The following is a 13,061-nucleotide window of genomic DNA, read 5'->3' as shown; positions in this document are numbered from 1 at the left end:
ACACTGAATTAAGATCATGTTGGCAAATCAGTCTACTTACACAGTTTGGCAGAGAAGGAATATATTGATTTATTTAATGTTAATCTTGGCTCTTCAGAAGTAATTGTTTTATAATCTCTTTGCTCAGTGAAATATTTTGTCTGGTATCTCATTGGGAAATTATTACGGTTATTTGTTTCAAGTATAATAGTGTTTTATTAGGTAACAAGCAGCCAATTACAAAGAAAGGCCGTTTATGTACAATAACACAGCTATAATACGTCTCGCCTGCCTGCTTGCGCTCCAGTATGTGATTTAATAATGTGATGACATCAAAAATTCCATTTCTGAGGCAAAGCCAACAAATAACAAAAATTGTGGAATGTAGTCAGAGCATCTTAGGCTAGAATAACAGTTGACAGATAGCAGAAGTTGGTTGACTCTATACAACATACAGGTGCTTCTCACAAAATTAGAATATCATCAAAAATTTCAGTTCTTCAATACAAAACGTGAAACTCATATTTTATATACCGTATTTTTTGGACAATAAGATGCACAGGACCATAATACGCATCCCAAATTTTCAGAAGGAAAATAGGGAAAAATTATTGTTGTGTCAAATGGGGGTCCGCCTTACAGTCCGAATTCAGCTTACCGGGGGGGAATCGGCAGCACTGGTGGAGCATGGTAACAGGGGGTGTTTGGTGGTCTGGCAATATGACTCCCATCCCAGGCTGGTGTGGCAGGTGCGGTGGCCTCCAGGAAATCCCACCTCAGGCTAGTGCAGCTGGTATGGGCAGGTGAGGCTGCTGTGCGCAGGTGAGGCTAGTGTGGGCAGGTGCAGCTGGTGTGGACAGGTGAGGCTGATGCGGGCAGGTGAGGCTAGTGTGGGCAGGTGTGGCTGGTGTGGGCAGGTGAAGCTGGTGTGGGCAGGTGCAGCTGGTGTCGGTAGGTGAGGTTGGTGAGGGCAGGGTGGGCAGGTGAGGCAGTGGTGCTCTGTGGTGTCACTTATTAGGCTGTGTGCCGTTTCAATACAAAAAAAAGGTTTTTTATCACTATGAGATTTTCACTGCCTGGACTACAGCTCCCATGAGCCCTGATATGACCACACCCCCTCCTCTGATAAGCAGCTTACTTTCAATAGATAATGGACACAGAAAGCTGTGGTGTGGGCGGGGTTAGCTTTCTGAGCTCTGCTATATAATACATCTAAAAACTCTGATTATGTCACAACTGCTGCACCAAGCAAACTAAGTGATACATCACTAGAATCAGGGTCTCTTTTCCTATATTATGCTGCTCTCAGATGAAGTAGCAAAAACCTGCTGACAGATTCCCTTTAACTGCATTACTGTGGGAAGATAAAAAGAGAATTTCAAACTTTATGTACATATAATGGAGCTCTGGTTAGTGGTAAAGAAATATTGTCAAATTAATCAGCACAGGATTTTGGATATTGATAGATTGAAAAAAACAATATAACATTTAACAATCACACTTGGATGCTAGTCCATAAGAGGTGCATTTCCTAACAAAAAGTTATGCACTTTTAATAATGAGGGCAAGGGTGAACTGAGTGATTGAACAGTACCCAACAATCTGTTATGGAATCATACACATGTCTGTGTCCCAAGAAGTCTAGCACTGTAGTGCCCCAAAACAGGACATTTTAAACGGAAAATTTTCATTTCTCATTTTAACCTACTTATTGGACATGTAACTGGGATAAATACGGATAGACTTAAAGGGAACCTATTACGGTGATTTTACTACTGAAACTAGTAGTATGACTATCACAGCGACAATAATGATACATATTTTGTAGTAATCCAATTTGTAAGTGCAAAGAAATAAAACCTTAAATCCATAATAAGTTTACTTCAAAACTAAGTATAAGGCCAGGTTCACATTGTGTTAATGCAGCCCATTCAACACATGCGTGAAACGGGCTGCGTTAACACCAGTGTCGATGTGTCATCACGCTAGCGCAGATAGAGCTAGCAGATGCTCCTATCTTTTCTAGCAGTGACGGACTTGGAAACGCTGCAGCCCGCGTTCCAGGGTCCATCACTCAATGATGGCACATCAGCGATGCATCTGACATAGGGCTTAATGGCAGCGTTAACGGGCTGCCTTACACCGCGTTATGCCACGCTGTAACGTAGTCCATCTAACGGACTGCCTATAATGCAATGTGAACCTAGCCTAACTTAGTCAATTGATTAAAACTGATTAGACTGGTTTAATGTTAATTGTATAATCAGATTGATCCAACTTATGTATACTGCATTCTGTATTATTTCCCATACAGTATATTCATTCCCCCACCTAATTTTCCATTTTTTTCTCCTATGATGACTCATTATCACGTTATATTTTCTTATTGTAATATAAATCAAAAGAAATATTTGAAAACAATAAAAACCCTAAAATCTCATATACTGTACAATCAAGCCCATAGGTGCATTGGGGATGTATCAATGCCCTCCAAGTATATTGGCTTGCCCCAATGCACTTCTAGGCTAATTTGCATGTGGTTCTAAAGTTTGTTATCTCAGCATTCATACATTGTATTACTACAAAAGAGGTATTATTTTTATACTCAATGTTTGACCTATACAGCCATGCCATTAGTTTCAATGGTAAAATCCTCCTGAAAGGTTCCTGTAAGGGCAGAGACAGACCGCTGTATTTCTCGTGTGAGAATCACATTGTAAACCTCGTACTGGATCTCGGTTCTCCTGACCTGAGCTTGACAGCTGCATAGTTATCCTTCACGCTGTCTTGCTCAGGTCAGGAGAGCTGCCGGCCAGTCCATGCAGTGCGATGCGATTCTGACACAAGAAGTACGGCAGTCTGTCTCTGCCCTAAGCAAAAAAATTGGGTAAATGTGGATTTACTCTGCACTGCTCAATAATTGAAGGTCCGGACGTAAATCATAGAATGTGGCTTTATTCAACCTACACCATAGCATTTTCCTGATGCTGTACCACCCAAAGCTAAATGTGCTGTGTATTTTTCAGTTGAAACTAAGCCAATCTAAAAGAAATGCAAGTTTTATTAACAAAAAATGCTATGGTGTATGTTGTTCACTTTTGGGATAGTGGGTTCTCGTCCCCTTTTTTTTCATATGATGTTCCTTTTCTTGTTTTCTTTGTCTTTATTATATGTAATTATTTGTTCATATTTTCACTAAAAACAAGGAAAAGAGATTAATATTAATATCATGTATCAGCTTAACATATTTTTGAAGTCTAACTATGAATGCATCATGTGTCCTCCTTGTGAACTCTGACATTGACTGTCAGGTGATTATATTGGCGCCAGAATTTGAATTGCCTGTCTATTTAAAATCTCTTGAAACACCTGTATCTGTACATTTGTGGTAATTTCCTGATGAAGAAGTCTGAGAACTTTGAAATGCATTGAATAAAACCACATTCTATGATTTACGTCCGGACCTTCATTTATTCAGCAGCGCAGAGTAAATCCACGTTTACCCAATTTTTTTTCCTTCGGTTGGTCATGAGTGGACCTGTGGATCTGCTGCAGCAAATACTATTATTATAAGCCATAATTTGGCTCCATCTGGCGAGTACAATCTTATTGTGTCCAACCACCTGAATCTCGGATAAGACCCTATTTGCGCTATTTCTCCAACAGTATCTGCCCTCAGAAGAAATTATCCATTCAAGCATATGCAATTGATGCATCCATGAAAAAGATCCAGAAAATAAGTAGAAATATAATGAGTCTGTACTACAATAGTTGTAAAATGTCGGGGAGTGTTATTCTCAATATACACAGTACAACATCTCAGTGGGGAATGCAGATGTCTTCTGTATTCACCCATTTAGTACATCGATACTGACTGAGCTTTAAGTGATTACTATCCTTATATATAGTGGTAAATCAAGAACACATTTTCTTTTCACACTCAGATGTTGTGATTTTATTACACTTTAAAAAGGTTGCCAAGCATCCTCACCCCATATGGTACAGAGGGAAATGAATAAGCATAAGAGTTAAACACTTACGTAGAATCATGGCAGTCATACTTTTATTTGTTCATTTTGAGCATATTGAACCTAATCCTATTCTGAGGAGACACATGCTTCCCCTCTAAGTACTGAATGTGTCTGCCACTCAGCAAGGCAATGGACATTCATAGCTCATTTCTTAGCAGCACAGAAAGTAGCCTGGAGGGAAATTGTTCTGAATGCTGACTGCAAGTGAACGCGGCTGTTTTTCACTGCTCAAGTGATCAACAATCCTAGAAGTCTTAACTGCAAACTGAAAACCAGCATCTTTTAGAAATTGCAGATCACATAGAAATTATTCTGCATAAATTATAGCCAGGAGCAAACAGTAGTTTCCCCTGACACGCATATGTATAGCATTTACACCTACCAGTTAGAAAAATTTGCAATGTGAATGTTCACTTTTTAATACCAAATAGATAAAGATTTCATTGCTGATTAAAAGGAACCTGACATCTTTAAGAAACACTATTTACATGGTAATCTGGTAACACCCTAGCTATCTCTGCTCCCCGGATTACTTCTGATGGTGAAGATGCTGGGGCCATGTTCCTTGCTGAGCTCCTAAATCAGCCCTTTTCTTTCACCTCTCCCACCCAGGGAAGTAGGGGATTGTCCTTTATAAGAATACACATACCAGAATTACAAGTGTAGATGTACAGGGATAAATTAAAATATCAATCATACAAATATGCACTTACAAACTGTTATGATCAGGTGACCTTGGAGCAGCATGAATAACTTTCACTGGAGTAGGTGGTAACTATACTCACCGCAAACCCTGATCTTAACACCGCAACTAGAAGTAGCCGTGGGGTCTGCCTAACAAAACCTAGACACCTCGACACAGCCGGAGGACTAAATAACCCTATAGATGGAAATAGGAATTTCTACCTTGCCTCAGAGCAGAACCCCAAAGGATAGGCAGCCCCCCACAAATATTGACTGTGAGTAGTAGAGGAAAAGACACACGCAGGCAGAAAACAGGATTTAGCAAATGAGGCACACACTAGCTAAATAGGAAAGGATAGGACAGGATACTAAGCGGTCAGTATTAAAAATCCTTCCAAAAATATCCACAGCAGAAAATACAAAAACTCCACCATCTAACTAAAGATGTGGAGCGTATATCTGCAACTCCAGAGAATCCAACAAGACTGAGAAAACACTGACACAGTCTAAGCTGGACAAGAGAAAAACAAATGAATAGCACAGAATATAAGCACACTGCATGTGTGCCACAGAAACAAAAACCAGACACTTATCTTTGCTGAATTGGCAGCTGAGCAGGAGAAGCCAGAAAGTGATCCAACACTTCACAAGAAACATTGACAACTGGCAAGGACTAATGAATCCTGCACACCTAAATATCCCAGTCAGAACTGCAATCAGCAGATACACCTGGCCAGGACTGCGACTCAGAGACAACTGCATTCCCACCTACAACCACTGAAGGGAACCCAAGAGCAGAATTCACAACACAAACAACATAGTGGAACATCGGGAAGTAAAAGAAGGAAAAAACAAATAGGATAGGATGAGGACATGCACGCAAACAAATCTCCAGGCAACAATCTTCTGAACAACACCCCAGACTCCTCAAACAACCAACATCTCCAACTCCAGAACCAGGCAGTATGAAACTAACACTGGCAATCCCTGCTTGCCAGAGGCGAGTATATATAGTAGAGGGGAGTGGCCAACACTGGACAGCTTAGGCAATCAATCAGGAAAGCTCCAGGAGGTCCAACTTATTTAACGCTGCTCTGCTAGCAGAAACTTGCACTGTTTAATATGATGGTGAAGGGCTTCTAATAAGTGCAGGAATAGACACAGCGGTCTTCTGGTCCCTCTCTGTCATGGTAAACCCGTGGCCGTATGCCTCGTTTTTACTTTTGTAGACATACTAGTTATCCATGGGCCCAAAAAGTTCCAGCTGTTTTTGTTGCTCCACAATACAGAATCCCAAAATCTCTGTTTCTTGTCTTTATGGTTTTGAGCATTCTGAAGCCAACTTTTCCTGGACTTTCTCATGAGTAGATGTGTATGACTTGGAGTACAGCCATTGTGACCTTCAGTGCCTTAATATCCAATTTGAAACCTTCATGTTTTCTACCATCATATCTTGCCACATGTATTTTACAGTCACTTGATGGTTTTTGATTGACTGACTCCTCAAGTATCTGGTGACAGTCAGTGATAGTTTCCTTTTCTGCTATATCCAGGTTATAGCCTGTATTCTTTCAATACTGGGTTCAGACAAGCATATGAAAAATCATCATTTCAATTTTTTTGTACACCTTTAGACTTCAATAGGCGAGTATCATTCGAAATACAGAAGAGAATAGTGCATGCTGCAATGTTTTTCATGCAGACACTCAGTGGTGCTGTGAAAGTAGTAGTAGTTGAATATTCAGAAAGTTCAGAAGAATACCTTGCTAGTTGCTACACCTTGGTCTAAAGTCATTTTTAAGTGTAAGCTGTTTCATATAAGGAATTGACATTTGTGCCTGTAATAACAAAAAAGTAGATATTTTCAAAGCATGAACTTTAAAAGTAAGAAAAACGTATTGAAGATAAGTAAAAACAGAAGACTCCATTGTATTTGCTTTCCATACAAAGCAAGCAGTAAATGTAATTATTTTGTCACAAGCTATTGCTTTTCTACAATTTGTGTGTATTCTACACCATACAACAACTATTGATTGCTTCATCTTAAATGGAAGCTCTAATTGCAATTCACTTCGGCATCATTTGACATTCATTTACAATACAGTAAGTTCATAATGAGCATTGTATTGTGCCTTCTATGCCAATACCACCTAGGAGGGTATGACTGGCAGGAAGGAGGAATTAATGATAAAAGCTTTGCTGATGATTGCAATTTGCAAGACAACGGTTCATCGTACTCTAATATAGGAGCAGTTTAATTTAGTAAAATGTGATAAATCAGTGTATTGCTGTTTGATGAAAGGTTATATTAAAGGGGGAAAGTATTTATGTTGGAGAACACTGCTGGAAAATAAAATCTGTTATAACTTATATGCGAAACACAATAGCACTAGTTTGTCTAATAGCAAATGAATAAGCTTTCCACTAAGACATGTTGTTAAAGTAGATTTCAGGTTACTGCAAATAATCACCCACCCACAGTATAGGTGATAACTGATTCATTGGGATCCAGCTGCCAGGACACCCACTGATCACTAGAACAGAGTTCCCGGACACAGCACTTGGCTATTTACGACAGTGTCATAGAATTAAAAAGGAGCAGAAGGTCCCATGATCAAACTATCCTCCTTCAGACATCTCCTGCTGGCTGTGGTCTAGCACTGTGCTGAACATTGAAAGTTCTATTGATCAGGCTCCTACCAATGTATCCATGATTACTTTTTACAACCAGAATACTCCTTTAAATGGAACCTATAACCAGAAAAACACACTATTAACTTGCAGATATGGGGTTAATCTGCAGGTCAATAGCTTTATTAACCTGTCTAGTTCCCGCACTTAGCTGAACACTGTGGGAAAAAAAAAACTTTATTCCCCCCGACAGCGTTCTGGTTTCAATCATGAGGCGGCGCAGGTTTAGTCGCCGCTCTGAGTATACAGAGTGGCAGGTGTGACCACGCACCCCCGGACCTAAAGGTACCTTCACACTAAACGATATCGCTAGCAATCCGTGACGTTGCAGCGTCCTCGCTAGCGATATCGTTTAGTTTGACACACAGCAGCGATCAGAATCCTGCTGTGATGTCGTTGGTCGGGGCTAGAGGACCAGACCTTTCTTTGGTCGCTGGCTCTCCCGCTGACATCGCTGGATCGGCGTGTGTGACACCGATCCAGCGATGTCTTCACTGGTAACCAGGGTAAACATCGGGTAACTAAGCGCAGGGCCGCGCTTAGTAACCCTATGTTTACCCTGGTTACCATCCTAAAAGTAAAAAAAAACAAACACTACATACTTACCTACCGCTATCTGTCCTCCAGCGCTGTGCTCTGCTCTCCTCCTGTACTGGCTGTGAGCGTCGGTCAGCCGGAAAGCAGAGCGGTGATGTCACCGCTCTGCTTTCCGGCCGCTGTGCTCACACAGACAGTACAGGAGGAGAGCAGAGCACAGCGCTGGAGGACAGACGGCTGTAGGTAAGTATGTAGTGTTTGTTTTTTTTTACTTTTAGGATTGTAACCAGGGTAAACATCGGGTTACTAAGCGCGGCCCTGCACTTAGTTACCCGATGTTTACCCTGGTTACCTGCATCGTTGGTCGCTGGAGAGCTGTCTGTGTGACAGCTCTCCAGCGACCAAACAGCGACGCTGCAGCGATCCGGATGGTTGTCGGTATCGCTGCAGCGTCGCTTAATGTGAAGGGGCCTTAACTGACATTGACTCTACATTCTTGCCAGTTGTCAGTCAGTGCTGGGGCACAGTTGGTTTTCAATAGTGGGTTCTTCTCTATCTGTTGAAAGCTAACATGTGTGATCAGGGGACTGTTGGAAGGCCTATATAGACATTGAATCATCTACCACCAAAATTCATTACTTCCCTTGTTGAAGAAAGAGTTAGTGCTCCTGAGTTGGTCCCGACCTTTGGTCTTCTGTTCCTACATGAAATTGTGCACAAAATAAAAGCACACCTAAAGTAAAAGTAGAAAAGTGTCACAGACTTTTCGAATGCCATGGGAGCTCAAATTATTAACCATCGGTGTGGTAAGGGTTTTGAGACTTGAGAACTTTTATATTCTTTTATATTGTAAACATATGTTATTAATACTGGGGTTTCCGAAAAATAGAAATAAGCATATTAAAGCTAGCTTTGGATTGCTTCCAGGTAATATTATATGTGTAAATATGAAATTTCTTTAGTAATAATGTCATTTACATTGTCTTTATTTGATAGGCCTTCAGAACAGAAATAGCACCAATAAAAAATAACGTCAACCAAGTGAATGATCTTGCACATCAGTTCAACGCCACCAATATCCAGTTATCTCCTTATAATATCAGCCGGTTGGAAGAGCTAAACACAAGGTGGAAGCTTCTACAGGTAAAATGCTTTCTTCTTACTTACATTGCCTTTAGGTGTAGGCCTACTGGCTCGGGGGAAGATCCACCTGACCACTGTACAAGCTATTGTCTAAGGATATGTAGTCTATAAATGGTAATTTAATTTGTTTGGTTTTATAGACAGTAAATTGCCCCTATGGAAGTAATTCAAGAGTTGATATGTCCATGCAATATACATTGCCAAATCTAAACTGTGGTAACAAATGAAGGATCAGTTGGTTAGCTGGTTAAAAATGTGGATTCCTGAAATTAGTAGGGTGGTGATATCTGATCCAGAGATGTAGATCTGTGTGTCGTCAGCATAGAGATGATACTGAAAGCCATGAGATTCTATGAGCTGTCCGAGGCCAAAGGAGTAGATGGAGAAGAGCAGTGGCCCTAGAACTGAACCTTATGGGACTTCGACAGATAGGGGGCAAGATGAGCAGGTGGTGTGTGAGTAGGAGACGCTGAATGTCCGGTCAGTTAGGTATGACGAGATCCAGGATAGGGCCAAGTCTGTGATGCCAAGGGATGAGAGGGTCCGCAGCAACAAGGAATGGTCCACTGTGTCAAAGGCAGAGGACAGGTCCAGGAGGAGTAGGAAAGAGTAGTGTTTCTTGCTCTTGACAGTTAATAGGTCATTGGTGACCTTAGTTTAGGCAGTTTCAGTTCCAGCTTCAGTGGAATGGTGTGACCAGAAGCCTGATTGTAAGCGGTCGAAGAGGGAGCAAGAATATATACATATATATATATATATATATATATATATAGTGATGCCAGCTATAATCAGTAAGCATGAATGAAGACAATAACGCTTAATATCCAACATATAATGTATAAAGTATAAAATGGAATCACACACAGCAGAGGAAAGCACATAAAACTGAAATTTAAATAATGTTACAGCATGGTCAAGTGCATGATACCAACCAAAGAAAAGGGATACTCCTTGAGAATGACCACCCAGATGCGCGTTTCACACAGCGTGCTTCATCAGGGATGAATTATAGCAATATTGCCAAAAAAAACAAAATATATATTTATCATGATTTAAACAATAGTTTTTTTTATAACATATTCCTTTTTAACTGTCATCTCAACATTTCTGCCTAATAAATTTTCCCCAGCATTTAATTCAAATATGTGCATTGAGGGTTTTGTAACTTAGAATGTCAGTGTGGCAAACTGTGACTTGTTACTTCGGGTACAAAGAGTAAGAATATCCAGTCATTGTAATTCTTTTCTCTCCCATATAAAGTTGACCATGGGATTCCTGACACTTTATGTTTTAAACATATACACTTAATTGTGTTTTTATGTAGCACAGAAAAGCTCAAGCAGAAAAAATACCACCACAAAGTTATAGACATAGCTGCTTTTATTCCTGAGTGGGCATATAAGAGTGCATATACTGTATTAACATAATAGGACCTTATACTCTTTCTAAGACACAATAGGCTCTTTTACTTAAAACAAAACAATTGTATAATGATAGACATTATATTCCTATTGTTTCTTTATACTGATTAGATTTCTTGGCAGTTTCTTAAAATCAAAAGCTGTATCACTTTATTCAGTTTACCTTTAGAACCTTGATTTCAACAAGAGCTAAAGCATTACTTTTATCCAAGTTTTTCATGTTGCATGATAAAGGAGCCTCTCTCTATACATTGTCTTATTCTAAGAACTTGTACAAAGGATATTTTCTCTTAAGGATGAGAAGCCTCTTTCCAGCACAGGTGAGTAGTAAAGTTAAGTGTGTGTTATCTTTTCCTATATCTAAGTTCTAATACTGGTCACGATTCTTTTCCTTTTAAAAGCATTTAACCCTTTAACCCCCAAGGGTGGTTTGCACATTAATGACCGGGCCAATTTTTACAATTCTGACCACTGTCCCTTTATGAGGTTATAACTCTGGAACGCTTCAACAGATGCTGATGATTCTGACACTGTTTTCTTGTGACATATTGTACTTCATGATAGTGGTAAAATTTCTTTGATATTACCTGCGTTTATTTGTGAAAAAATGAAAATTTGGCGAACATTTTGAAAATTTTGCAATTTTCCAACTTTGAATTTTTATGCCCTTAAATCACAGAGATATGTCACACAAAATACTTAATTGCTTAATAAGATACATTTTTCACATGTCTACTTTACATGAGCACAATTTTGGAACCAATTTTTTTGTTAGGGAGTTATAAGGGTTAAAAGTTGACCAGCAATTTCTCATTTTACAACACCATTTTTTTAGGGACCACATCACATTTGAAGTCACTTTGAGGGGTCTATAGGATAGAAAATACCCAAGTGTTACACCTTTCTAAAAACTGCACCCCTCAAGTTGCTCAAAACCATATTCAAGAAGTTTATTAACCCTTCAGATGTTTCACAGGAATTTTTGGAATGTTTAAAAAAATGAACATTTAAGTTTTTTTCACAAAAAATTTAATTCAGCTCCAATTTGTTTTATTTTACAAAGGGTAACAGGAGAAATTGGACCCCAGAAGTTGTGCAATTTCTCCTGAGTACGCTGATACCAAATATGTGGGGGTAAACCACTGTTTGAGTGCATGGTAGAGCTCGGAAGGGAAGGAGCGCCATTTGACTTTTCAATGCAAAATTGACTGGAATTGAGATAGGACGCCATGTTGTGTTTGGAGAGCCACTGATGTGCCTAAACATTGAAATCCCCCACAACTGACACCATTTTGGAAAGTAGACCCCTTAAGGAACTTATCTAGATGTGTGGTGAGCACTTTGACCCACCAAGTACTTCACAGAAGTTTGTAATGTAGAGCCGCAAAAATAAAAATATTTTTTCACAAAAATGATTTTTCGCCCCCAATTTCTTATTTTTCCAAGGGTAACTGAAGAAATTGAACCCAAAAAGTTGTTGAGCAATTTGTCCTGAGATCGATAATACCCCATATATGAGGGTAAACCACTGTCTGGGCGCATGGCAGAGCTCGGAAGGGAAGGAGGGCCGTTTGACTTTTCAATGCAAAATTGACTGGAATTGAGATAGGACACTGTTGTGAATTCTGCTTTTGGGTTCCCTCCAGTGGTTGTAGGTGGGAATGCAGTTGTCTCTGAGTCGCAGTCCTGGCCAGGTGTATCTGCTGATTGCAGTTCTGACTGGGATATTTAGTTGTGCAGGATTCATTAGTCCTTGCCAGTTGTCAATGTTTCTTGTGAAGTGTTGGATCACTTTCTGGCTTCTCCTGCTTAGCTGCCAATTTAGCAAAGATAAGTGTCTGTTTCTTTTTCTGTGGCACACAAGCTGTGTGCTTATATTCTGTGCTATTCATTTGTTTTTCTCTTGTCCAGCTTAGACTGTGTCAGTGTTTTCTCAGTCTTGTTGGATTCTCTGGAGTTGCAGATATACGCTCCACATCTTTAGTTAGATGGTGGAGTTTTTGTATTTTCTGCTGTGGATATTTTTGGAAGGATTTTTAATACTGACCGCTTAGTATCCTGTCCTATCCTTTCCTATTTAGCTAGTGTGTGCCTCATTTGCTAAATCCTGTTTCCTGCCTGCGTGTGTCTTTTCCTCTACTACTCACAGTCAATATTTGTGGGGGGCTGCCTATCCTTTGGGGTTCTGCTCTGAGGCAAGGTAGAATTCATATTTCCATCTATAGGGGTATTTAGTCCTCCGGCTGTGTCGAGATGTCCAGGTTTTGTTAGGCACACCCCACGGCTACTTCTAGTTGTGGTTTTAAGATCAGGGTTTGCGGTCAGTATAGTTACCATCTACTCCAGTGAAAGATTTCATGCTGCTCCAAGGTCTCCTGATCATAACAGGACACCATGTCACGTTTGGAGAGCGCCTGATGTGCCTAAACATTGAAACCCCCCACAAGTGACACCATTTTGGAAAGAAAGCCCACTAAGTAACTTATCTAGATGTGTTGTGAGAACTTTGAACCTCCAAGTGTTTCACTACAGTTTATAACGCAGAGCCGTGAAAATAAAAATTCTTTTTTTCTAC

At 40.0% G+C, this 13,061-nt stretch overlaps 1 protein-coding gene across 2 annotated transcripts in view; it reads left to right on the top strand.

The window, feature by feature from the left end:
• The window catches only part of DMD (dystrophin), a 4,179,683-nt gene that overhangs the window by 3,396,285 nt on the left and 770,337 nt on the right, over window positions 1-13,061 (top strand). For both annotated transcript variants that reach the window (XM_069757653.1, XM_069757654.1), the window contains one exon: window positions 8,919-9,065. In XM_069757653.1, the coding sequence (XP_069613754.1) occupies window positions 8,919-9,065 (147 nt within the window). The remainder of the gene's footprint in view (window positions 1-8,918; window positions 9,066-13,061) is intronic.

Source organism: Ranitomeya imitator, chromosome 3 (assembly GCF_032444005.1).
Source record: "Ranitomeya imitator isolate aRanImi1 chromosome 3, aRanImi1.pri, whole genome shotgun sequence".
Lineage (NCBI taxonomy): Eukaryota > Metazoa > Chordata > Amphibia > Anura > Dendrobatidae > Ranitomeya > Ranitomeya imitator.
Note: the sequence above shows the minus strand (reverse complement) of the source record. Positions and strands in the feature narration are given on the sequence as shown.